The sequence below is a fragment of the Diabrotica virgifera genome, chromosome 1 (genome assembly GCF_917563875.1).
Source record: "Diabrotica virgifera virgifera chromosome 1, PGI_DIABVI_V3a".
Classification (NCBI taxonomy): domain Eukaryota; kingdom Metazoa; phylum Arthropoda; class Insecta; order Coleoptera; family Chrysomelidae; genus Diabrotica; species Diabrotica virgifera.
Window position 1 is genome coordinate 234,814,096 of NC_065443.1, and position 26,163 is coordinate 234,840,258.

At 32.1% G+C, this 26,163-nt stretch overlaps 1 protein-coding gene across 4 annotated transcripts in view; it reads left to right on the forward strand.

Annotated features, from left to right (window-relative positions):
- The window catches only part of LOC114333205 (potassium voltage-gated channel protein Shaker), a 935,813-nt gene that overhangs the window by 756,292 nt on the left and 153,358 nt on the right, over positions 1 to 26,163 (forward strand). For 3 of the 4 annotated variants that reach the window (XM_028283068.2, XM_028283062.2, XM_028283077.2), the window contains exon 7: positions 3,625 to 3,856. In XM_028283068.2, the coding sequence (XP_028138869.1) occupies positions 3,625 to 3,849 (225 nt within the window). In that variant the 3' untranslated portion in view covers positions 3,850 to 3,856. Of the gene's footprint in view, positions 1 to 3,624; positions 3,857 to 26,163 lie in introns of those variants that run through there. The other variant, XR_007697398.1, reaches the window with a different exon arrangement.

Here is a 26,163-nt window from a genome sequence, read left to right on the forward strand (position 1 = left end):
AATTACATTTTTTTATGAATAAATATCTATTTTTGTTTTATTGCCTACTTTACTGTATCCCAAATGCTTTAATTTTTTGGTTTATTATTTTCAACAAAAACTAGGTAGTGTAAGCGCCTAGCGTTGCTTTAAGGCAACACTTAATATCTCAGAAATGAAATATCTCAGAAAAAATATTTTATGAAGTTTTTTATTATTTAAACACAGTTGATTATTAATATTGCAAAAAATAATACAAAATCAATAATTTATTAATCTCGGCGCTAATGGGTTAAAATGCTGTCATTTGATAAATTTATCCTAGTTTTCTGTACAAATAATAAATGTTAGTTCATAATATGAATATGGTATGGCTCTTCTCACAGCTTCCATAAATCCATTTCATCCTAAATTACCGAGAATGTCTTTCCCCTTAGAGCCGCAGAAGATCAGGCACAGATGGACTCACAGTTTCAGTTGGTGTGAACATTCCCTTCGGATCTTGATTTCTGATAAACCTTGAGTTTTTGTCTTTCAAAAATGTATTAGTTGAACAGCTCCCTGACTTCCATAAACCTCAGGTGCGGGTTTAGTTTTTAGCCGAGGAATGGATTGGTTAGGAGCTATTGCATATTTTGGTGCAATACAAGAAATGCCACCCATGACGTAAAAAGTGTGGTATCCGTCGATTATATGTGTACGTTAACCCCTTCTGTCCCAACGCTGCATATATATGTTTTTGAAAAAGTGGGTCTGTATTCCCAGCCGCCGTTTAAATGCGTTCAAGGCGTTATGGTCTCAATTTACCAAAGCCGAAAATATGCGTTGCTTATAAAATTTTAGACCCATTGGTGTCCCAATGCCGTAGAAATATGTCCGAAAATGTTAGATTATTGTTCCCAAAGCCTCAAAATGTTGGCACCTAAGACAGGTCATGCGGACCCATTGCCGTATATATGTGTTCACATATTTTAGATATATGCTATATTGCAGCACTGGTGGCAACGCTTATAGGTAACTGCTAGAAGGTGAAGCGTCTGTAGCCACAGAAAAGACCAGAAAAAAAGAAGCGAATCGAGATACATGTGTGCAAGATGCGGAGTCGACCTTTGTGTCGTGTAATGTTTTGAGGAGTACCAAACAAAAGAAAACTTTTAATGTTAATTTACATTACATTATTTATTTTTTTTTAAGTTCGTTTTGCTTTCTGATGACTACTTCTGAAAAGAAAACGTTTAAGTTGGTTAAAAAAACTCATTAAAAAACATGTTTTGGTAATTTATTTGTTTATTTATATGCGACGTATATACAGCGTGTCTACTTGAGTTGGAAACATATGGGAAACTTTTTTATTATTAATTTTACGAAAAAAAGTTATTCTTTATAAAAAGTTCTGCATGCCCCAAAACCTAAGATTCAATTATCAGATATCAAATTTTCTCAATATTATACGAGGTATGTAAAAAAATATGAATTTCGGCTAAGGGTAAAGTACCTTTATTTCTCTCAATATCGAAAATTCTTATTATGAAAAGTTGTTTGGAAATAAAAACCAAGCTCAAATATGTAATTACATGCTTCTAATTGGAAAAAAATATTTTCCAAATTTTTCTCAAATTTATTGATACTAACTTCGTTTTTATTCATTACACATACGATAACTCTTTTATTATTACTTTTACGAAAAAAAGGTATTCTCTATAAAAATCTCTGTATGTCCTAAGACCGAAGATTCAACGAACAGATATGACATTTTATTAATTTTATACGAGTTATGTCAAAAAATATGAATTTCACTCAAGAGTAAAGTACCTTTATTTTTCACAATATTGAAAACGGTTATTAAAAAAGTTGTTTAGAATTAAAAACTATGTGTTAATATGCAATTACATCCTTCTAATTGAAATACTGTGAAATATAAAGGTGCTATAATATTGAGCGAATTTCATATTTTTTGACACACCTCGTATAAAATTAATAAAAGTTGATATATCATGGTTGTGTCTTATATTTTAGACCATGCAAAGTTTTTTATGAAGAATAACTTTTTTATATATAACCAGAAGAATAACCAAACAACTTTTTATCATAAGAATTTTCGATATTGAGAGAAATAAAGGTACTTTACCCTTAGCCGAAATTCATATTTTTTGACATACCTCGTATAATATTGAGAAAATTTGATATCTGATAATTGAATCTTAGGTTTTGGGGCATGCAGAACTTTTTATAAAGAATAACTTTTTTTCGTAAAATTAATAATAAAAAAGTTTCCCATATGTTTCCAACTCAAGTAGACACGCTGTATAAGGGAATGGGACTCTAAGCATGAAAAAACCTTTGGGATTGAGAGACCAACATACAAATCAAGGCCTGGCATAGAAAGGGTTAAAATCAGCGTTTTCGTACACCTGTTGTGTAAAGCACGGCTGGTCAATTTTCTGCGGATCACCTGCGATTGCTGACACTTCCAGATAAGCAACGCGCTTGCTCAAAGTCTTGTAGCGGCAGCAAGGCCCAGCTAGTTGGTCTCACCGTTCCTTGCAGGGTTGGCCGTTTTCTCTGCAAAAAAGTACGGCTCAAGAAAATAGATTGATGTAGTTTCCTCTTTGGGGTTTTGTTCATCATATACAGAAGCTGTTCTCAGGGAAGTGTCAGCATTCGCAGGCGATCCACAGAAACCTGCCGTGCTTTATACAGCAGGTGTACGATAACGATGATTTTAACGTACCTACAATCTACGAATACCACACTTTTCACGTTATATGTGGCATTTCTTATATTGCACCAAAACATGCAGTAGCTCCTAAGCAATTCATTCCTCGGATAAAAAAGAAACCCGCGCCTGATGTTTATGCAAGTCAGGGAGCTGTTTAACTAATTCATTTTAAAACGACAAGACCTCAAGGTTTATCAGAAATCAAGATAACAGATCCGAAGGAAATGTTCACACCAACTGAAAAAACTGTGACTCCATATGTGCCTGATCTTCTGTGTCTCTAAGGGAAAAGCAGAGACATTCCCGGTCTCTTAGGACGGAATGGACTCATGGAAGCTGTCACAAGAGACATACCACACCTATGAACAAACATTTATTATTTGTACAGAAAACTAGGAGAAATTTATCAAATGGCAGCATTCCAATAAAAAATAAAGTTTTGGAAAATAAAAAGGGGGTTCTGCCAAGACCGTTAAAAAGTGGAAATTTTCAATTTGTACTTTAGACCGAACGGTTCGTCTAAATAAAAGTAAATAGTGATGTTTGTAGATCATTTTAAGTACTGTAATTTCTGTTAACAGACCATTTACTAAAATTTAATAGTTTTCAAGATTTGAGCAAAAAAGAGGAAAAAGCTGAAATTTTTCTCTTTTTTCGCGTTTTTTTTTCAATGTTCCGTCAAGAAATTTTGTCTGCAAACCTCATATTCGGATTCAGCAGCCTAAAATCCATATATAATGAAAGAAATCAGAACTACCCCAAAACTTTCCTAGTCAAAACACAATTTTATTGAATCGAAATTAAAGTACAAATAAAGTTATAAATTGTCAAACTTAATCAAAAAATTTTTAATGGCGAAATTTTGTGCCGGTAAGTGTATATTCTTTTTTATCCGATATTGAACAATTTATTCTTTACTTGTTTAGGAGGAAATGCAATCACAGAACTTCAACCACGTGACGAGTTGCCCGTACTTGCCAGGCACCTTAGGACAGCACATGAAGAAGAGTTCTTTAAGCGAGTCTTCGAGTGACTTGGTTGAACTGGAAGAGGGACTGATGGTGACGCGTGATCAGCTTTCTCAAAAACAGAATTGCAATCCGCGTCACAATAACAACATTAACGCCATGAGCATCGAGACTGATGTTTGACTACGAGGTGAGATTTTGTAATACTTTTAATAGATATTGGTACCGTTTACGGTTAAATACGAAGTCAATTAAAAAGATAGAGTCAATTTGCTTCTTTCTATAATATAATTCTAAAAATCAACTAATGTGTTAAACCAAAAAGCTGTCGGTATGGGTTTCCTTTTCGTCTCTAGCTTTGAATATGATGACGTATGATCACTGATACGTTGATCACTGACAACCGGATATAAAACTATTAAGGTTCAAAGTTAAATACATTATAGACCAGGACTAATCTGTACAAAAACGTGTATTTTTTGATGTGAGAGGTGGCATTCGTATTTTTGCAGATAAAGTTAGGTGACACCTTCAGTAATAATAACTAACTTATGCTCCTTCTCAAATATGCCCGGAACATTAATAAAAAAATTTAAATATTTAAAAATTTCGAAAAACATCGATTTTTTTCTGCTTTCTTTGCTCATAACTTTAAAACGGTTCGTTTTTTCAGAAAGTCGTACAAAAATAAAATAAAGATAATTGAATTTTGTATAATATACGACTGGTCAAAACTGTCTTAAGGTATTACGTTTTCTGCAATATAGCAATAAATACAAAATAAGGGGGCAAAATACGCCTGTTTTATTCTGTTTTTTAACCACTTTGGTGGCACTTAGAACCTTAGTAATTCGCTTAGAAAATTCTTATAACTTACTTAAATGGCCTACCAAATTTCATTAAAATCGACCTAATAAATTTTGCATAATAAATTTGCAATATAAATGTTTTTAAAAAGTTCAAATTTTTAAAAAGTAGACCATTTAGAAGTTGGCTAATTTTTTAACATATAAAGAGGTGCTCTACCTATCTAATACACTTCACAGAATTAAAATCGGATTATTAAGGGGCCTCAGCAATGTTTTAAATTATAAACAATTTTTTGGCTTATAAACAAATAGCTTTGTTTATAGCCCAGTAAATGAACGGCATACCGTTCGGCGATATCGTGTAACTTTCAGGGGCAACTCCAAATTGCATAAAAATTTGGATTTAGGTTCTACTTACCCTCCACTTCAAAGTTGAAATTGTGCCGTTGGTTGCTTTTACTTGGGGAGTGACAGTCACCCCTTCTCGGGGGTGAATAAACATATGTTCAAGATAACACCGGAAATGGATAAATTTACTGATTTTAAGCAACTTTTTTTCTATAGAGTTTTTCGTCAATACTTTTCGAGTTATTTGCCATTGAAAATGTTAATTTTTCGACAAAAAAAACTACGTTTTCAGGCTATTTTTCGCAAATAACTCAAAAAGTAAATATTTTATCGAAAAAAATATTCTTAGCAAAAGTGTAGCTTATAAAAAACCCAAAAAAAATGGTGTATCAGTAAAGTCTATAAATCAAATAATAACAAAGTCTAATTCCAAATCGAACATTTCAAGGTGAAATCACCGAAAAATTAAGCACTTTTCGGGAAAAACCCATTTAAACTTTTTTAAAGTGTTTATAAAAAGCTTTGTTTTAATTGTTAACAAAAGTTTTATCATTAAAAATAAGCGAGTTACGCTCAAAAGAAAGTTGGCCCTCGTTTTTTTTTTGTAAAAAATCATGAAAATCTCGCCGTGTTTAGGTCCCCAAATGAAATTAATCGCTATCGCTTTACAAACAATTTACTTACATGTCTATTTTTATATGATCTGTCAGTCTCACCGGTTTAAAGTGTTTATTTTTGAAAGGGTTATAATTGAGAAAGCTTGAATGGGTCACTAATCACGAGTGTATGTAAATTTTGAACAGCCATATCTTAACCAATTTTTATCTTACGGAGAAACAAAATAAACTAGCATATTTATAATAGCAAAACCTACATTTTTTTACTCTTTAAGATTTTTCTTATCACTAATACTTTTTAAGTTATTTTGAAAAAATTAAATTTTTCAAAACTTTTTAGTAATTTTTGTTTACTATAAAACGAAATGTTTTCAAAAATAAGCACTTCAAACTAATCAAACTTACAGATCATATAAACAATACACATACAGTTAAAATAGATGGTAAAGCCAAACGATTTATTTCATTTAGGGTGCTAAATAGAGGGAGGTTTTCACGATTTTTTTACCAAAAAAAGGGACCAACTTTTTTTCAGTGTAACTCGTTTATTTTTGATGCTGTAAACTTTTGTAAAAAACAAATTATAAGCTTTTTCTCGATACTTTAATAATGTTAATAAGGTTTTCCCGAAAAGCACTTCTTTCTTCGGTGATTTCGCGTTGAATTATTCGATTTGGAATTAGACGAATAAGAACGTATTTTTCTTGAGCTACAACTTTGCTTCTACTCAATTTGTAGATTTTGCTGGTACACCATTTTTTCGTTTTTTTATAGGCTATACTTTTGCTAAAAATATTTTTTTCGATAAAATATTTACTTTTTAAGTTATTTGGGAAAAACGGTCTGAAAACGTAGTTTTTTGTCGAAAAATCAACATTTTAAATCGCGAAGAACTCGAAAAGTATTGACTTACGTAAAAAACTTTATAGAACAAAAGGTGCTTAAAATAAGTCAATTTATCCATTTCGGCCTTATTTTAAACACGGGTTTGTCACCCCCGAGAAGGGGTAAATGTCACCCCCAAGTAAAAGCAACCAACGGCACAAATTCAACTTTGAAGTGGAGGGTAAGCAGAACCTAAATCCAAATATTCATGCAATTCGGAGTTGCCCCTGGAAATTACACTCCAAAACGGTCATTTATTGGGCTATTAATAATAAAAACATTAATTTTTAGCAATGCAAATACATAATTAAAACTGGTATAATTTGACTTAACCATGCTTAAGCTTTCAAATGCTGTCAGCAGAATTGCTATTTTATTTTTTAATCAAAAGTTATTCTCGTTCAAAAATTGCAATTTTTCGATTTTTTGAATGTTCCACCGCGTTTATCTAGAAATTTATGCATCCTACAAAAAAACTTGTCAGAACATTGTTGGCTTAGAATTACCCAAGAAATAAAAAAAATGTTTTATTTTGCGAAAAATGGATGTTATGTAATTCCTCAAGTTCTTTGTATATAACAATCTTATCCGCATCCGGATCAACTGTTACCCAAAAAATTCGGGTCAAAAAACATAAAAAAACTTGGGTAAGTCCATCTAAATAAAGGAGCCCGTAGCACCCCCTCCTGGACACAGCACTAATTTGTTTATAAACCAAAAAATTGTTTATAACTTTAAAATATTGCTGAGGCTGCTTAAATAATCCGATTTCAATTCTGCAAAGTGCATTAGATAGGTGGAGTGCTTCTTTATATGCAAAAAAATTGACAAATCTTTGTATGTTCTAGTTTTTGTCGTGCAAGATTTTAAAAAAATTTAATTTAAAAAAAAAAGTTTATATTGCAAAATTATTATGCAAAATCTAGTAAGTTAATTTTAATGAAATTTGGTGGACGGTTTAAGCACATTACAAAAATTTTCTAAGCGAATTAGGAAGGTTCCAAGTGTAACCTAGGTGATGGAAAAACATTGAATAAGGACAGGCTTGTTTTGCCCCTTATTTTATATTTATTGCTATTTTGCAGCAAGGGTGTTAAATTAAGACATTTTTAACCAATCGTAGCTGATAGAAAATTTAATTACCTTTGTTTTATTCCTATACGACTTTATTCGTATTTTCGTTATAAAAAAAATATTTTATTTTTTTATATATATGTTCCGGTCATAATTGAGAAGGAGCATAAGTCAATTATTATTAACGAAGTTATCACCTAACTTTATCCGCAAAAATCCTAATGCCACCTCTCACATCCACCTACAAACAGATCCTTTTTTTTTGGTGCAGCCAGGCATTAAAGCGGCCCTATCTACAAGCTGAGCTGGGCTAAGCTAGAGCTTAAGATTTGTTGGTGCAACCAGGCATAACTGATTTTCTGGATTAGTAGTTCAGTCAAAGTTGCGTAAAATGTATTGACGTGTCCTTAGCTGTAAGTTTAGCTTAGTCTGCTTCTTCTGCTGTTTCTTCTTCTTGTTCTACGACCCGGTCCTGTTTATTTTATCATCGCAGCTCTTATACAGGGTGTCTTCGTAACTTGGAACCATATGGGAAACTTTTTTATTATCAATTTTACGAAAAAAAGTCATTCTTTATAAAGTGCTCTGCATAGTCTAAAACCTAAGAGGCAATCATCAGATATCAAATTTTGTCAACAGTATACGAGGTAAGTCAAAAAATATGAATTTCGCTCAAGAGCAAACTACCTTTATATTTCAAAATATTAAAAAAAATTATAATGTAAAGTTATTTGTAATTCAAAACCATATTCAAATATGCAATTTCAACCTTCTACTTGAAAAAAAAATTTCTGAAATTTTCCTAAATTACCGATTTCGAACATCATTTTTATTATGAACTATTTTAAATGGGAAATAAGCCACAATTTTACCGAAAAAATGAATTTATTAACGTTTCGACGCCCAAGTCGAACAACAGAACAGAATAATAATAGCTTTAGAACAACATCATTTTTATTTATTAGACATGTAATAACTCCTTTATTAATAATTTTAGGAAAAAAAGTTATTCTTCATAAAAATCTGTGCATGGTCTAAACCTCGAGATGCAACGATCAGTTATCCAAGTTTGTTAATTTTATACGAGGGGTGTTAAATAGTATGAATTTAGAAAGAATTTAGAAAAAAATAAAAACTTAAAAACGTAAGTAGAAGGCTGTTATTGCATATTTGAATATGGTTTTTAATTACAAATAACTTTTCATTATAAAATTTTTTGATATTTTGAAATATAAACGTAGTTTGCTTTTGAGCGAAATTTGAATAGTGTGGTTTTCGGTCCAGGTAGCAATTAATAAATTTTAATCTATTGTACTTTTAATCATTATACCTGCTATTCAGTATGTTCACTACTCGAAATTTAACGATACTACTCAAATGCAAATGACTTGGTAATAGGATTAAGATACGATTTTCTAAAATATCTTGAAAGGTACTATACATACATTTTCCTACAATTATACACTTTTACAATTTTTTTTTAAATATCTTATTTTAAATGAATGACATAGACTGAAGTAAGGAATGGACTTTTTTTAATCGCTTCTTCATCAGCATAATTAATATAAGTGAACAAAAATATATACTTATAAGGATTTCCGAAGTGGAAGTCGAAACGTCAAATAAAATTAATTTCAAACATGGTTCCGTGGAACATCAAACATGGTTTCACAAAGTGGAACATGGAAGTCCGAGGGAGTTCGTCTTTGACCCCAAATTCAGAAAAGGTTTTTTTTTTCGTAAAATATATGAATTTTTTTTTATTACAAATATGAGGGTATCTAGAATTATATTAAAGTCAAATAAAAAAATAATGAGTTTAAAATTAAAAATATTTCTGAGTTTATTAAATAAAAATATACATCGGGGTCAAAATTTACCCCCTTGGTCATCCGAATGTTAATGGAGAGTTTTCAACTATGATAACTAGATCCTGCTCCAACTATTGTTATTTTGAAATTGATAAATTATTTCATGATAAGAAACGATACTTTTAATAATACTGCGTACAAGTTGCGCTTCTTCAGTAATGAAGATTGAAAGTGAATTTTCCTCCTACAACGAATAACTCTCTATAATGTTTATTTTTAATCGTTGATCAATACCTATTCCCAAAATAGAACGTATCCAAACAGGAAGTGTAAAAAAACACCGTTTAATTTATATTACAATTTGTATTTGCAACTAAAAATAAATATACACAAAGCTACGTATGATACTGACCTGCAATTATTGTCTAATGTTATGTTTAAGACTTATTTTATTGAATTAAATGTGAATTAAAGGCAATTTATATTCCTCCTCCGTGGCTCAGTGGTAAGAGCGCCTGCCTTTGGATCGAAAAAATCCGAAAGGTTGTGGGTTCGAATCTCACCAGGGACAGAAATTTTTCACGTATTATAAATAAATAAATGAATATAGTTTCTGTCCTTGTGGGATCGGTACTCACCGGAGGGACCGCAGACGTTCGGATACAATTAGCGTCTCTTTGCAAAGACAATGACGTCGACTTTGCAAACTCAACACACACACACTACACATGACACTAGGTACCTAACTGTTCAAAATTACCGTACCTACCATGCCAATGGCCAGTAGTTGTCGAGGCATTAGCTAAATAAAAAAAAAAAAAAAAAAAAAAAAAAAAAAAGGCAATTTATGTTTTATTTCGAATCAGAGGCAAGGCGTAATCTGCAGACAGCCGCTGTTTCTGGTATATCCTTTATCAGTACAGATGCTCGCCCGCCTCTGAATCAACACAAAACCAAATTGTCTATTTAAGGGAAAATCCTGTAACCCTGACACCTTAAAATCATTGAAATAAAATTCTAAAAATTCGTGTGAGTGTTTTTTAAGCGACTATGAACGCATCAGTGGAGTTGGTATATGCAATTTCTGTATAAAAAGTTTGAAAGAGTTTGAAAATGTTGCCCTCAAGTAACATTGTCCATTAGAGTTATAATAATGAGAACGTTGCTCCAAAGCAACACTAAGAGTTTGAGATTAAAATTTTTGAATCGTACAAACGAGGGATCATTACTAACAAAAGTAATTTTTTAGGGCTTCCAATATGTAAGAAAAACTACAGAAATAAACAAACTTGTACTTTAATACTTACAAAGTTACAAGAAAAAACAAAGATCAAAATTTATGGAGAGTTATGAAAATTAAAAAAACCATTCTTGGCCGGTGTAAACCATTCTCATGTCACATTTTTGACGCAGAATTGTCGTTTAGCCATTCTTGTAAAATCGGCATCTTTTTTGGTCCATAGATAAGCCATAGTAATACCTTGTCTTTCCTAGTGATATTATGTAGTCAACATATCCATATTTCTGAAAAGGAAATTGATGTTTTTACCATTACCACTTAGCCTCAACGTTGATTCTAAGCAACATACTTTTCAGGTGAAATTTTTGCTAAAACTTCTCGAAATAGAAAGTAACTGTATTTTCTAGATTGTAAATAGACCTTTCCTAAATGTATTCTGAAAATATTATATCAAAATACATGTTTTTACTTACTGATTTATTTATATTTAACTATCAACGTCGGCGTTATAACACTGCTGTTGAAATCTCACACTCAAAATTTTGGGAGAAGTTACGTCAAAAGTTACATCCAATTTTACCTAAAATATACGTATAAAAGTCACAGCGATGTTACGTAACAGTTTTACGTTACTTCTACGTAACCTTTTTAACGTCACTTTCTAGTTGAATTTTCGGTATAAATAATATATAAAAAGGACTTAAAATTATTGTGTAAATAAAACCACATACATGATGCTGACACATTTATTAAGTATTTGAAATAAACATTTATTATATATTCGACTTTTATGTGAGAGGAAGATACAAAATTATTAATAGCTACTTTATATCATATCTACATAAAAATACCCTTAAAGTAATCTTCATTCTTAAGGTGAAACAGTAGCCATCAATAGGTAGCGAAAACGTGTTCCAAGATTGCGGCTCTAATTTTGAATATTTTTTCGAGATATTTGGCACATGTATTCGTAATATAATAAAGAATGGCGGTACAGAGCCCAATTTGAAAAATATATTAATAGGTGGAAACTACTCTGTAATTAAATACAATATTAAAAAAACGAGCCTGTACCGCCATTAAGAAGAACAAAAAAATACACTTTCTTCAAATAAACTTTTTTATCCGATTCCTAGATTTTGTGTCATTTTGGAATTACTAATGAAATAAAAAATTTTATTAGTTCCAAAATGACACAAAATCTAGGCATCGGATAAAAAAGTTTATTTGAAGAAAGTGTATTTTTTTGTTCTTCTTAATGGCGGTACAGGCTCGTCTTTTTAATATTGTATTTAATTACAGAGTAATTTCCACATATTAATATATTTTTCAAATTGGGCTCTGTACCGCCATTCTTTATTATATTACGAATACGTGTGCTAGGTATCTCGAAAAAATATTCAAAATTACAGCCGCAATCTTGGAACGCGTTCTTGCTACCTGTTGATCGCTACTGTTTCCTCTTAAAGTGTAAACTGCACACTTTCATATTATAAGGACTAGGCTCTTATCCCATTTTTAGAAGATATTTCCATACATTTCGATTTTCAACTAAACTGCCATTTAATATAATTCTATCTTGTTTATTCTTTTTAGGGAAAGAATGAAACGATAAATTACTATTACGCTTTATCCAAGAATCACATTGAGGCACACAGCAATAATAATTTGATGTGTTTGCCATAACTCAATTAAAACAAACACATTTTAAGCACGGAAATGTAAGGTTATGTATTAATGTCTATTTGAAATTTAAAAGGTTCGAAATAAATACGCGATGGCGCTGCAGTCTTAAACGAGATTGCCTTACGTGGCCTTACCTAACAAAAAGCCACGTTTTATGGACGAATAAATTAATACGTATTATACCTACCAAAGAGCCACGTTTCAGAAACGAATAAATTCATACGTATAATATACGTATTCAAATTTCGTATCAGTAACGTCATTTTTTGATAGATGTTAGGTAACAATACAAAAAAAAACCTAAATTTAACGTTAATTTAACGTTATCTTGCTAGCTGGGTTCTTAGTAGGTACTCATAACATGAGTACAGATAGAAGTGAATTAAAGGCAATTTATATTTTATTTCGATTCAGAAATATAATTATGTGCATCCATGTTTAATTTTACAATTATAGTCAATGTTTCCATGACTGATCAAGTTTAAAGGGTTTTTACCCTAATATCTTTGCATTTTGGTGGTTAGCATGTCAGCATCTTGTCAACACTGATGATGATCTGCTATCAGATTGAAAACTAGTTCTGTTTGTGATGAAAACTAGTTCTGCTTGTTCTAGCTTGTGATAAAGGATTGTACTTATTTTTTTTAAACTAACACTTTCGATAGCGAATAAATCGAAAACTATTAATTTTACCAAAAAAATGTGTAGATCATTTTTTGCTCAGAATTAATTTTTTGCCAATTTTTGCGGTCAAAATATAATAAATAAAATTTCCACCCCCTAGATATGGTGGCAACTATCCCCATGGAAAAAGCGCCTTTTGGTATTATACAGGGTGTTTGGTACCGAATGGACCATAGCTTAACCTTAGATTCCTGAGGTTAAACTAGGTCGATTTAAGCCAACTTACCTTAGTACGAAAGTTGATAGTTACAAAAATACAAGGTGTCAAAATTAAACTTTTATTTTATTTATTTTTGAATATTTCCTGACAGGCATGAGATAACAACACGAAATTTGGTAAGTGGGGGTTTTTTAGGACGATAAACCTAAATTATCCACCAAAAATTATATATGTATTACCCAGAGGGCGCCACATACGTCTTTCAGCGCTCATTTATTATTACTCTGCATAATCTTTAGATCAAAATTTTTATTCCTCTATTATTTTTACTTAAAAAATGTATAATACATTTACCTCGCCAAACTCAACCGTTTTCGAGATAAATGCATTTCAAATCTACTATGCACAAATTCAATTTTTTCAACCATTTGATATATCCTTGTCATATTTGCCAGCAAGTGTAAGTATTGTACACCCTACTAAACTTTACCAAACAAATGCTTCTGGCTACTACCAGACGCGTACGACAGGGGAAAGTTAATGGTTGACCCTTCCCAAATTCTACGCCACTGGCAGAATTGTTATTTTAGTGCAATTTTTGGATTCTTCAATACATGCTATGTAAATAATATACTCCTTACTCGTAACGATTAAAGTCATTAGTTTTCAAGATATTTGAAGTTAAAAAACGAAGGGGCCAGTGGCGGCTCGTGATTTTTACAATAGGAGAGGCTATACCTAACTGTACAATATCTAGACAAATTTGCACTAGCAAAAAAATGCGCCAAAAAATGTAATTTAAGGCCCCATCTTTTGACCATTTTTTATTTACATTTCATAATATCATCCTAATTCATAATTTTATAATATCATATCATTTTAAAAATAGTTAGTCTAATAGTAAAAGTTTAATACCAAAGTTTGTGTAGTTTATTTGTTAACAATTCCATCTATTTGTAAATAGATACCTATGCATATTAAAATAAATACAGATTTGAAGTTTTGCAGTCCATACATAATGAAGCTTCAAATTTTTTAAGATACTCAACTGAATTTTTTAATTCTAAACGCGGCCTACTGCGAATTCAAAAACACGATAAATTACCGATATTTTGCTTTGAGTTAGAGATATCGGAAAAAGTTATTTGAGCAAGTTGTTCCAAATATTATTATAACCCCACATACCAAATTTCATAACAAAATTCGCACTTTTAGATTTTTCATTATTTTTAGTCAGGACCCTGAAATTCGTTGTCCCGAGACGCACCCATCCACCCAACGGAGCTGAGAAAGTACTCTGCCTCCCTTGGTATATCTCCGGGCAGCGTGTGATGCCGCCGTAGATGCCACTGTTAGGAGACCGGGTCTCCTTAAACGCCTGCTGCGCTGCACGGAGCATTAGCAACGGAGAATGCTGGTCTTCTCGGCTCCGTTCATGCATCTCGGGATAACCCAGGGTCCTGCCTACAATAATATGTAATAAAACTGAGACGCGATCATACGTACGTATGGATAATTAGTGATAATATGGAATTTACACGTTGTATAATAGTGAGAGTAATTGTTGTTTTCGCGATTCATGATAAACAAAACAGTATAGAGTGTGTAAAAAATTTATGGGGAGGCTGAGCCTCCCTTGCCTCCTCTGACGAGCCGCCACTGGAAGGGGCATAATACATTAATCAAATTCACTGTGCCGTTTCATTTTTAATTTCAAATATCTCGAAAACCAATGACTTTGTCGTTACAAATAAAGAGTATTTTATTTTTATAGAAAGTATTCGAGAATCTATAAATTATGCTCAAATAGCAGTTTCGTGAGTGGCGTAGAATTTGGGAAGGGTCAACCATTCACTCTATCACGCGTCGTACGCCTCTGGTAGTAGCCAGAACGATTATTTAACATAATTTAGCAGGGTATACCATACCTACACTTTCTGATAAGTATGATAAGGATAATATGTCAAATAGCTTTACAGTACCGGGTACAAATAGTTTTTAACGTTTTAAATAAAGAATAAATTAAGTATTTTCGATGGGAAATAAGCCACAATTTTACCAAATAAATGAATTTATTAACGTTTCGACGCCCAAGTCGGGTGTCGTTATCAAAATACAAAATAATACTAAATTAACAAAAATGTTGTTGCTTAGTAAAAAATTCTTCTAATAATTTATTTAACCCTACGTTAGGAGCGCGGTTATTGCTGACGAGCTTAGTCGCGTGGTCTACGATTGTAGACCAATAGTTTTTTGTCGTAAAGTACCGGATTTTGACAAAATTAACAAATTAATGGTCAATAACATGTTTATTTATGTCCGTACTTTGATATTAGATATGTTTTGTTCCTTGGTTTTTCTCATTTTGACAGTGGTAAAATTAAAAACTAGGTCATGATTTTTGGGTCTTTATTCGCAAGTAAATGAATATGGTCACAAAAATAAGCTCAATTTAGTAAAAAACACAAATATTTTTTATCATAGAACTTATAGAATGACCAATAGGGATGAATAGTAAAGAATAGAACTAAAAAGTAAAAAGAAGAACAAAACTATTAAATTGTCAAAATGGCACAATTCTAGTCCGTCAAACATTCAGTGCAAATATCCCCAAAATGATCCTTGAATGCAAATTTGTCACATCTTTGGCAAGCCCTTCTTGTTGACATATTGCAAATTCGTGCACAAATGCAACATCGTCCCACGTAATCTGTTGAAACATTAGGGGGAGAGGGTACGACTTCTTGAACTCCGAGCGGTACACGAGCTCGTCGTCTAAGTTCTCTTAGCAGGGAAGGTATAAATTGATCCATATTCAATTTGCGGTTTATTAGTTTCCATGCTAAGTTTTCAATGAAGTCGCTTTTTGATACATTTTCATTTATGTTGTTAGCTTTATATACACAGCAGTCTACAAATTAGCTTTATATATATACAACTAAAAATTGAAACGCGCTTAGTCGCGCTGTCTACGGTTGTAGACCAGTGCTCTTTGAATAATGGTAAAAAAATAATGCAAACAGATCGACGGCGTTTAGCAAACTGAAGAGTAAGTTGGAAGTATTAGTGACAGCTACTAAGCGGGATGGGGGCGTATGTGCAATTTTCTGCAATTGGCGACCACTTAAAAGAGAGTGGCCTACGAATGTAAACCGCACGAATAACGGAGGGTTAATCTGACTCATTTATATCGGCAATTCAGGCATGTATTATGCATTTTAAAGTAGAAGACTTTAAAATGATATTGCTAATATTGATGAGTTGCGTTCCAGGGACGACTTTACTAAAAGATAGTTCATTCAATTACATGAAATATAATTTTAGTAAAGTCGTCCCAGGAACGCAAATCATCAATATTGGCAATATCATTTTAAAGTCATCTACTGAATTGCCGATATAAATGAGTCAGATTAAATAAATTATTAGAAGAATTTTTTACTAAGCAACAACATTTTTGTTTATTTTAGCAACGACACCCGACTTGGGCGTCAAAACGTTAATAAATTCATTTACTTGGTAAAATTGTGGCTTATTTCCCATCGAAAATACTTAATTATAAAAATGCCACAAGGAAATAGCTTCAGAACAACATAAAGAATAAATTATTTAAAAAAAATAATATTTTAAAACTATTTGACATATTCGTGTCATACTTGGCAGAAAGTGTAGGTACTGTACACCCTACTAAATTATGTGAAATAATCGTTTCCCGCTACTACCAGAGGCGTACGACAGGGGAAAGTGAATGGTTGACCCTTCCCTTTCCCCCGTTGTACGCCTCTGGTAGTAGCCAGAAACATTTGTTTAATATAAGTTATAGCCAGGGAGGTAGTGTCAAATTTGACCGGAGCATTTTAGCATGACTGGTTTCTTATTATTTAGGTAGGTGCTCCAAAGCTTATTAACAAATGATGTGTCAGCTGGCCCAAAACCGGGGATTTTAGTCAAGAAAAGGTAAAACATGAAAGTTGATGGACCAACACTACAGCTTAAATGTCAAATATTTATATACGTTACTCACAACATTTAATGGACTTGCTTACTTGGCGCCTACATTTCACTCAGGAGATCGGGGTTCAAATCCTGGCGCGGAAAATTCTTTTTGTTTTATAAATTGACATTTTATTTTGAAAAATATTTATTTTTCTAATACCACGTTTTTATTATTTATACGAGACAATATAAAAAAATCTGTATGTCTTTTATAGAATTATGCATAGAACTTATGAAATAGCATAATATATGCATTTGATCATAAATATTATGATTCACCTTAATAAGCAAAATTACTGTACATGAACCCCTGAAGCTTCCTGAGTTAGTACGACCAATCTAAGTGAAAAAAGGGGTTGGCCTCCCCACCCCACCCCCCTCCTGACATTTTTTTATCTTTTTAGACAAACTGTTTTTTGCATAATTTTATGTGATGTAAAACCAAAAAATACATACAACCCTAATTTTTCACTTTCCTATCACCAACCCCCATTTTTAATAGCAATCTAATTATTTCCCTGTTCTCTATATATAAAAATGAATTTTTGTCTGTATGTCCCTTATAGAATCGTAAACTATGCATTTAATCATATAATGACCTCAAGCAAAGTTTTTGTACTTACATGAACCCAGGAAGGAGTTAATACGACCAACCTATGTAATCATTATTTTGTGATGTCTGCGTAAATAAATTATTTACGCAGACACCACAAAACAATAAGTATGTATTGTTTATTAGAAAAAAGTAGACGCAATATTTTTGAGTAATTTTTGGCTTTCTGGTAATTTTTAGGTATTTAACTTTTAAACATTGTTTGGTTCTAAGGCGGTACGAAGTTTGCCTGGTCAGCTAGGTAATACTACAAAAAATATTCTTGGACTAGTTTGGCAAAGAATAAAAAGTATAAATCATTAATTTATGAATTTTAGATTGTAAGAAAAAAGCGTCGACATGGAACAAGTGGAAGAAGGTCTGAAAACACTTGAGATTTCCAATTGGAGGAACAAAGCAAGGAACAGAACAGAATGGCGGAAAATCTTAGAACAAGCCAGGAGCCAAAAAGGGTTGTCGAGCTACTGATGATGATGATGAAGAAAAAATGATACGGGATTTCCGTATTTTTCTGTCACGTTCACTTGGCCAGCTAACATTTTTTGCCATGTACCTACATAATGCAGCTGACGATTTTTTCTTCATCATCATCATCATCAGTAGCTCGACAACCCTTTTTGACTCCTGGCTTGTTCTAAGATTTTCCGCCATTCTGTTCTGTTCCTTGCTTTTTCCTCCAATTGGTAATCTCAAGTGTTTTCAGACCTTCTTCCACTTGTTCCATGTGGACGCTTTTTTCTTACAATCTAAAATTCATAAATTAATGATTTATACTTTTTAGTCTTTGCCAAACTAGTCCAAGAATATTTTTTTAGTAATACGTAGCTGACCAGGCAAACTTCGTACCGCCTTAGAACCTAATAATGTTTAAAAGTTAAATACCTAAAAATTACCAGAAAGCCAAAAAATACTCAAAAATATTGCGTCTACTTTTTTCCAATAAACAATATATACTTATTGTTTTGTGGTGTCTGCGTAAATAATTTATTCACGCAGACATCACAAAATAATGATTACTTAGGTTGGCCGTAGTAACTCCTTCCTGGGTTCATGTAAGTACAAAAACTTTGCTTGAGGTCATTATATGATTAAATGCATAGTTTACGATTCTATAAGGGACATACAGACAAAAATTCATTTTTATATATAGAGAACAGGGAAATAATTAGATTGCTATTAAAAATGGGGGTTGGTGATAGAAAAGTGAAAAATTAGGGTTGTATGTATTTTTTGGTTTTACATCACATAAAATTATGCAAAAAACAGTTTGTCTAAAAAGATAAAAAAATGTCAGGAGGGGGTGGGATGGGGAGGCCAACCCCCTTTTTCACTTAGATTGGTCGTACTAACTCAGGAAGCTTCAGGGGTTCATGTACAGTAATTTTGCTTATTAAGGTGAATCATAATATTTATGATCAAATGCATATATTATGCTATTTCATAAGTTCTATGCATAATTCTATAAAAGACATACAGATTTTTTTATATTGTCTCGTATAAATAATAAAAACGTGGTATTAGAAAAATAAATATTTTTCAAAATAAAATGTCAATTTATAAAACAAAAAGAATTTTCCGCGCCAGGATTTGAACCCCGATCTCCTGAGTGAAATGTAGGCGCCAAGTAAGCAAGTCCATTAAATGTTGTGAGTAACGTATATAATCATTTGACATTTAAGCTGTAGCGTTGGTCCATCAACTTTCATGTTTTACCTTTTCTTGACTAAAATCCCCGGTTTTGGGCCAGCTGACACATCATTTGTTAATAAGCTTTGGAGCACCTACCTAAATAATAATAAACCAGCCATGCTAAAATGCTCCGGTCAAATTTGACACTACCTCCCTGGCTATTAGTAAGGTGTACAGTATTTACAATTATTGCCAAGTATGACAAGTATAATGTCAAATGGTTTTTAGTAACTACAATGAAATACAAAAAATTGAATTTTGCATCGTAGATTTAAAATGCGTTTATCTCGAAAACGGTTGAGTTTAGCGAGATAACTGTAGTATACCTTCTATAAGTAGAAATAATAGGAGAACTAAAGTTTTGATCTCAAAATTATATAGAGTAGGGGATAAAAAAATGTAACGTATATATAATATAATACAATATATAACGTAATATATAATTTTTGGTAGGACATTTAGGTTTCTCGTCCCAAAAAAAACCCACTTACCAAATTTCGTGTTGTTACCTCATGCCTGTCAGGAAATATTCAAAAATAAATAAAATAAAAGTTTAATTTTGACACCATGTATTTCTGTTATAGTTATTATCAACTTTCGTACTAAGATAAGTTAGTTTAAATCGACCTATTTTAACCCCAGGAATCTAAGGTTAAGCTATGGTCCATTCTTTACCAAACACCCTGTATAGTTTTTTATCCTTGTACTGCATACTACTTATTCTTATATTTTCAAGCAAATCGGTATGTTCCTTAAAATTGCTGGTAAAAAACCTTTGATTCCTGGACTAGTATAACATTTATTATTATGTGATTGTGCTTTAACAACCGATGGCTCTGACAAGTCCACTTCTACATCTAGTTTCAATTAACTTTTGCAGTACATACTTAAATATTTTTAAATTTCCTTTGTTATACTGAGAAATTTATTTATACGTCGCGTCGGTCTAAAAATAAAATTGACCGCATTTTCTGAGTGTCAAGTTTGCAGCCTAGATCATCCCGCTAATGGTCGCTTAAAAATAAACTATTAGTATTTGCGTTATGAAACAGATGTCAGCAAGTCGAAAACATTAAACATTGAGTAAACTGGAGAAAGTAAGATCCATTGATGATCTGTCATTTCGAGAATATCGATTTACAACTACTATTTGTATTAAAATGGCAATATCATTTTCTTGGCAGTATATTGGCTTATGACTATTTGTGACTCCTTTTAATGTAACCACATAAGGTCTTAAGAAAGCATTCCTTCTTTTGGATGGTTATTTACACCCACCAAAAATTCAAAATAAATATAGATAACCTTACTTGTGAACACAATATATATTATATAAGCAGTGTATATAAATATATTATTATAAATAATTTTTTGGCTTATAAACAAATAGCTTTGTTTAATAATAAAAAATAATAATTTTTAGCAATGCAAATAATTAAAACCGGTATAACTTGACTTAAACTTTCAAATGCTGTCAGCAGAATTGCTATTTTATTTTTTAATCAAAAGTTATTGCGTTCAAAAATTGTAATTTTTCGATTTTTTTAAAGTTCCACTGCATTTATCTCGAAAACTATGCATCCTACGAAAAACTTGTAGGCACATTTTTTGTTTAGAGTTACCCAAGAAATACAAAAAAATATTTTATTTTGCGAAAAATCGATGTTATGTAATTCCTCAAATTCTTTGTGTATAACAATCTTATCGACATCAGACATCCGGATCAACTGTTACCCAAAAAATTCGTCTTCTACGGGTCAAAATACATAAAAATAACTTGGGTAAGTCCATCTAAATAAAGGAACCCGTAGCACCCCCTCCTGGCCACAGCACTAATTTGTTTATAAGCCAAAAAATTGTTTATAATTTTAAAGCATTGCTGAGGCTGCTTAAATAATCAGATTTCAATTCTGTAAAGTGCATTAGATAGGTGAAGTGCTTCTTTATATGTAAAAAAATTGAAAAATCTTTGTATGTTCTAGTTTTTGTTGTGCAAGATTTTAAAAAATTTTAATTTTTTAAAAAAGTTTAGATTGCAAAATTCAATCAAATCAAAAATGAAATATGGTGGACGGTTTTAGCACATTACAAAAATTTTCTAAGGGAATTAGGAAGGTTCCAAGTGTAACCCAACTGACTAAGTGATGGAAAACTACTAAGTGATGTCGCCCAACCGACTAAGTGATGGAAAAACATTGAATAAAGACAGGCTTGTTTTGCCCCCTTATTTTATATTTATTGTTATTTTGCAGCAAGGTTGATAAATTAAGACATTTTTAACCAATGGTGTCTAATAGAAAATTTAATTATCTTTGTTTTATTCCTGTGCGACTTTGTTTCAAAACGAATCGTTTTAAAGTTATAAGCAAAGAAATTATAAAAAAAATTGATATTTTTCGAAATTTTTAAGTATTTTAATTTTTTTATTAATGTTCCGGGCATATTTGAGAAGGAGCATAAGTCAATTATTATTAACGAAGTTATCACCTAACTTCATCCGCAAAAATCCGAATGCCACCTCTCACATCCACTTAAAAACAGATCCTTCCTGGTCTATTTGGATTCTGCATCTGAGACTCTTGAATTTGTTAAGAGATGTCGCTGTATCGCGTCCTAATGGGGGTTTTGAATTATCTTTCAGATTCCCTTTAAATTGATGGTCCGGCTGTTTTTCGATTCAGAGGAGTGCACGCTAACGAACGCTGCTGATGACGCCTGCAATGGTAGAAACAGCCTGTCCAGCGGGTGTGCATCCCTCTGAATCTAAAACAAGCAAAACCATCATTTATTATTTTTCTATCTCTACTCGGATTTTTTTCTGTCCTTTTTTCCTAGATGAATGAAAACGGGATGTGATCGTTTCCTTTTCGTTTTCTATATTCGTCGTCTTATTAATTGAAAAAGTCGCAGATTAAGGATGTACCAGAAAGGACTTTCAACACGAATAGTCTCAGATTTAAATAAGTATTTACCATTTTTGGTGGATTCTGCATCTGAGACTCTTCAATTTGTTAAGAGATATCGCTGTATCGCGTCCTAATGGGGATTTTGAATTATCTTTCAGATTCCCTATAAATTGATGGTCCGGCTGTTTTTCGATTCAGAGGAGTGCACGCTAACGAACGCTGCTGATGACGCCTGCAATGGTAGAAATAGCCTGTCCAGCGGGTGTGCATCCCTCTGAATCTAAAACAAGCAAAACCATCATTTATTAACGTAAACAAGCTTTTGTTTCCAAAGGCAGCTTGATAATATTTTGTTTTTGTTACAATTAAAGTCAATGAATTTTGTGCCAAAACTTTAGGACATACGTTAGTTAAATTTAAAAAAATATATATATTTTATCACTTTTATCCTGTCAATTATATTAACAACGTGGAATAGAAAGAGATCCGACATATTTTGATTAAAGCAATTTTATGCACTAATAGTTCGATCCAATAAATATGCCATACACGAAACATTTGCATAGTAATAGATATCTGTCGCTTCGGAATTCGTCATGGTGTCAAAATTTACGTACGTGGACATCATACGGGTATACGATCGTAACGTAATTAAAAAAATTGTAAATTACGAAGAATCTGATGGGGGAAAAATAATTATACACCCAGTTAAATTTTCATGTTTGTGCATTATATTATAGTGTTCTGAAGCTATTTCCTTGTGGCACTTTTATAATTGACTATTTAGATGAGAAATAAGCCACAATTAAATTGAAAAAAATAATTTTATTAACGTTTCGACGCCCAAATCGGATGTCGTCAAAATACAAAATAATACTAAATTAAACAAAAATGTTGTTTAGTAAAAAATTCTTCTAATAATTTATTTAATCTGACTTATTTATATCAGCAATTCAGACTAGTATTATACATTTTAAAGTAGAAGACTTTAAAGTGATATTGCCGATATTTATGAGTTGCGTTCCTGGGACGACTTTACTAAAAGATAGTTCATTCGATTGCATGAAATTAACTCCAACTCAAGAATATCCGTCACAAAAAAAATCATAGCATGTGATTTGTCTTTAAAAAGGCAACCAAATGCAACGGTGATAGTAAAATTCTCGCGTTAGAGATTCCATAGTAAATCACAAGGGAAAACCAGGAAAAAAAACTCGTCATATTCTATCTATTATATCTAAATCTAAACCTAACAATACACAAGAAAGAAACATAATTTTATTTATAAAATACCTTGTTAATGCAAACAATTTTATTTAGGTGAAACACCAAGACCATTAAACGTTAGGATAAATGAACATCAGTCTTATATTAAAAATGGAGAATTTGATAGATCTCAAATAAGTCAAGACGCATGGGATAATGAAAATAGAGTTCAGTGGAGAGATTTAAGTATAGCCCTGAAAGAAACAGATAGTAAAAAGAGAAAAATCAAAGAAGCGGCTCTAATTATGCTAAATGAAACCCATTGTGTCGCAAATTCCTAGATATAATGCAGTAGGATGTGGTTACTCATCCTGAAAGAGGAAGTCAATAGAAATAAAATACCACGATTAGTAAGTCAATAACATATCTAAGTCTTCTATTTTAAAATGTATAATATGTGTCGGAATTGCCGATAGAAATGAGTCAGATTAAATAAATTATTAGAAGAATTTTTTACTAAGCAACAACATTTTTGTTTAATTTAGTAGTATTTTGTATTTTGACAACGACACCCGATTTGGACGTCGAAACGTTAATAAAATTATTTTTTTCAATTTAATAGTGGCTTATTTCCCATCTAAATAGTCAATGCATTATATAGGGCGTGTGAAAAGAAACGGACCGGTCGAATATTTCGCGAAACAAACATTGCACCGAAAAGGAAAACAGAAAAACGTATATTCAATATTTTTCAAAAAACTTTCGAATGACACCAAATACGACTCCCCGCTGTGCAGGTGGAGTGGGGGCAACTTTAAAATATTAAATAGGAACCTTCATTTTTTTATGTAGATTTGGATCCTTTATGCAAAAGTAAGCAACTTTTATTCAATACGTTTTACGTACCCTAGGAAAATTATTGAAACTGTCTAATGTCTGGATAATTACACTTCTAAAAAAAATTAGATTTTGTTAACTTTTAATTATGTTCAGTATTTTTCAAAAGTCTATCGAATGACACCCAAACATGACCCCTCCTCCTTTAAATAGTTATTAGGAATCTCCCTTTTTTGTTGAAGATTCTGATTCTGTAAAACATTCTTAAGAAATTGTATTCAGTACCATCAAAATCAGATTTCGGATCTGCATATATTTTTCTGTAATTACATATATCACAATTCGAAAAAAAAAAATCAGTTAAAGCTTGTTTACTTTTTCACTAATCTGCAATGAAAAATGTGGTTTTCCATTAAAGATTTCAAACCCATTCTACCACAAGGTCTTGGAAGTGCGGAGTCGTGTTTGGTGCCATTCGATAAATTTTTAAATAATCATAATAAAGGAGCTGTTGAGATGTTTGACCAGTTACGTCATTCAATGGTCAATGGTCATAACTGGTCAAACGTTTCAACACGTTTGTTTCAATATTTCAACGCAGACAAAAACTTTTCCGTTGAGAATATTCTATGGCATGCTTGATGTTGCCGGAGTCAAATCTTATGTGATTTATCCTAATCAAAAACGTTGGTAAGAAAATTTCTAATAGGACACAATTTTTAATACATCTAGCCCATTTATTGGTTGGGAAGTAGCTAATGTATTAAGTGACCAGCAACAGGATCCCAAGAAAGGGGTATTATTAGAGAATATCCATACATTCCTGATCCTTGGCAGGAACAGTGAAATATGCAAAGATAGCGCAGATGTGTGTTCTGCCCACGTAAGTCCGACATATCATATCACCATCATAGAATAAAAATTCATACAAAAAAGCTATTCCATCCCAAAAACGGGAATTTTTATATTTTTAGTAATAAAGAGTGTTCGGAAACTAATACATTCACTAACGATTTTGATAAATAAGCTAATATGGCCACATGTGTGAGTATTATTATGAAGTAAAGCGTTCTAAGACGTGCGATCTATGGCGTCAGCCGAAACATATGTGTCTAAATTATATATTCTAGACATCATCCTCTCTTGTTTTATATTTACGTCATACAGTACGTGAAATTAACATTAAACGTAGGATATATTGATTAAGACATTCTGATTAACATGCAATTGATTATACTAATGAACATTTACATATATGGGTCTAGACTTCCACGGTCGTAACGTTTTTAGGGTTTCCAAAAGCTATCAGAAATGTTGCCAAAAATCGATCATTTTAAGATATCCTAGAAAAATGGAAAATTTGTGTATCAAATTCCTGTGGAAGCAAGCATTATTTAATCAGCTAAGATTAGGTACTCAAGTGGTGTAAAGATCTGTTGTGTCGACCCCACACCCACAATCAGTTCAAAAGATCTAGACCTCTAATAAATCCTATTATTCATTTCGGAAATACATTTCTTAACTGATCAGATTCTAAAAAGACTCCTTCCACATATTTATCTGGATCCTGCATCTTAGATGCAATATTCATGTTCAGCGACCTCCTCAAAAACCCCGAGACGATAAATTTCGACTATTTTCATAACGAACTTTCTTAAAACTTCAGGAGATGACGTAGATACCGGCACCAGGTAACTCGCACAGCATCGCCGAAGTAATATTCGTGTTCAGCCATTTCAAAAACTTCGGGATAACAAGTTTCAACGATTTTCATAATTTAATCTTCAGGACACGACGTCCATAAAGGGATACCGGGCACCAGGTACCTCTTACAGTTTCGCCGACACGATATTCTTGTTCAGCTACCTTAAAAACACAAGTATCAAAATTGAAATCATTTTTTCATACATAATATTTTTTGTAATGTAATATGTTCATT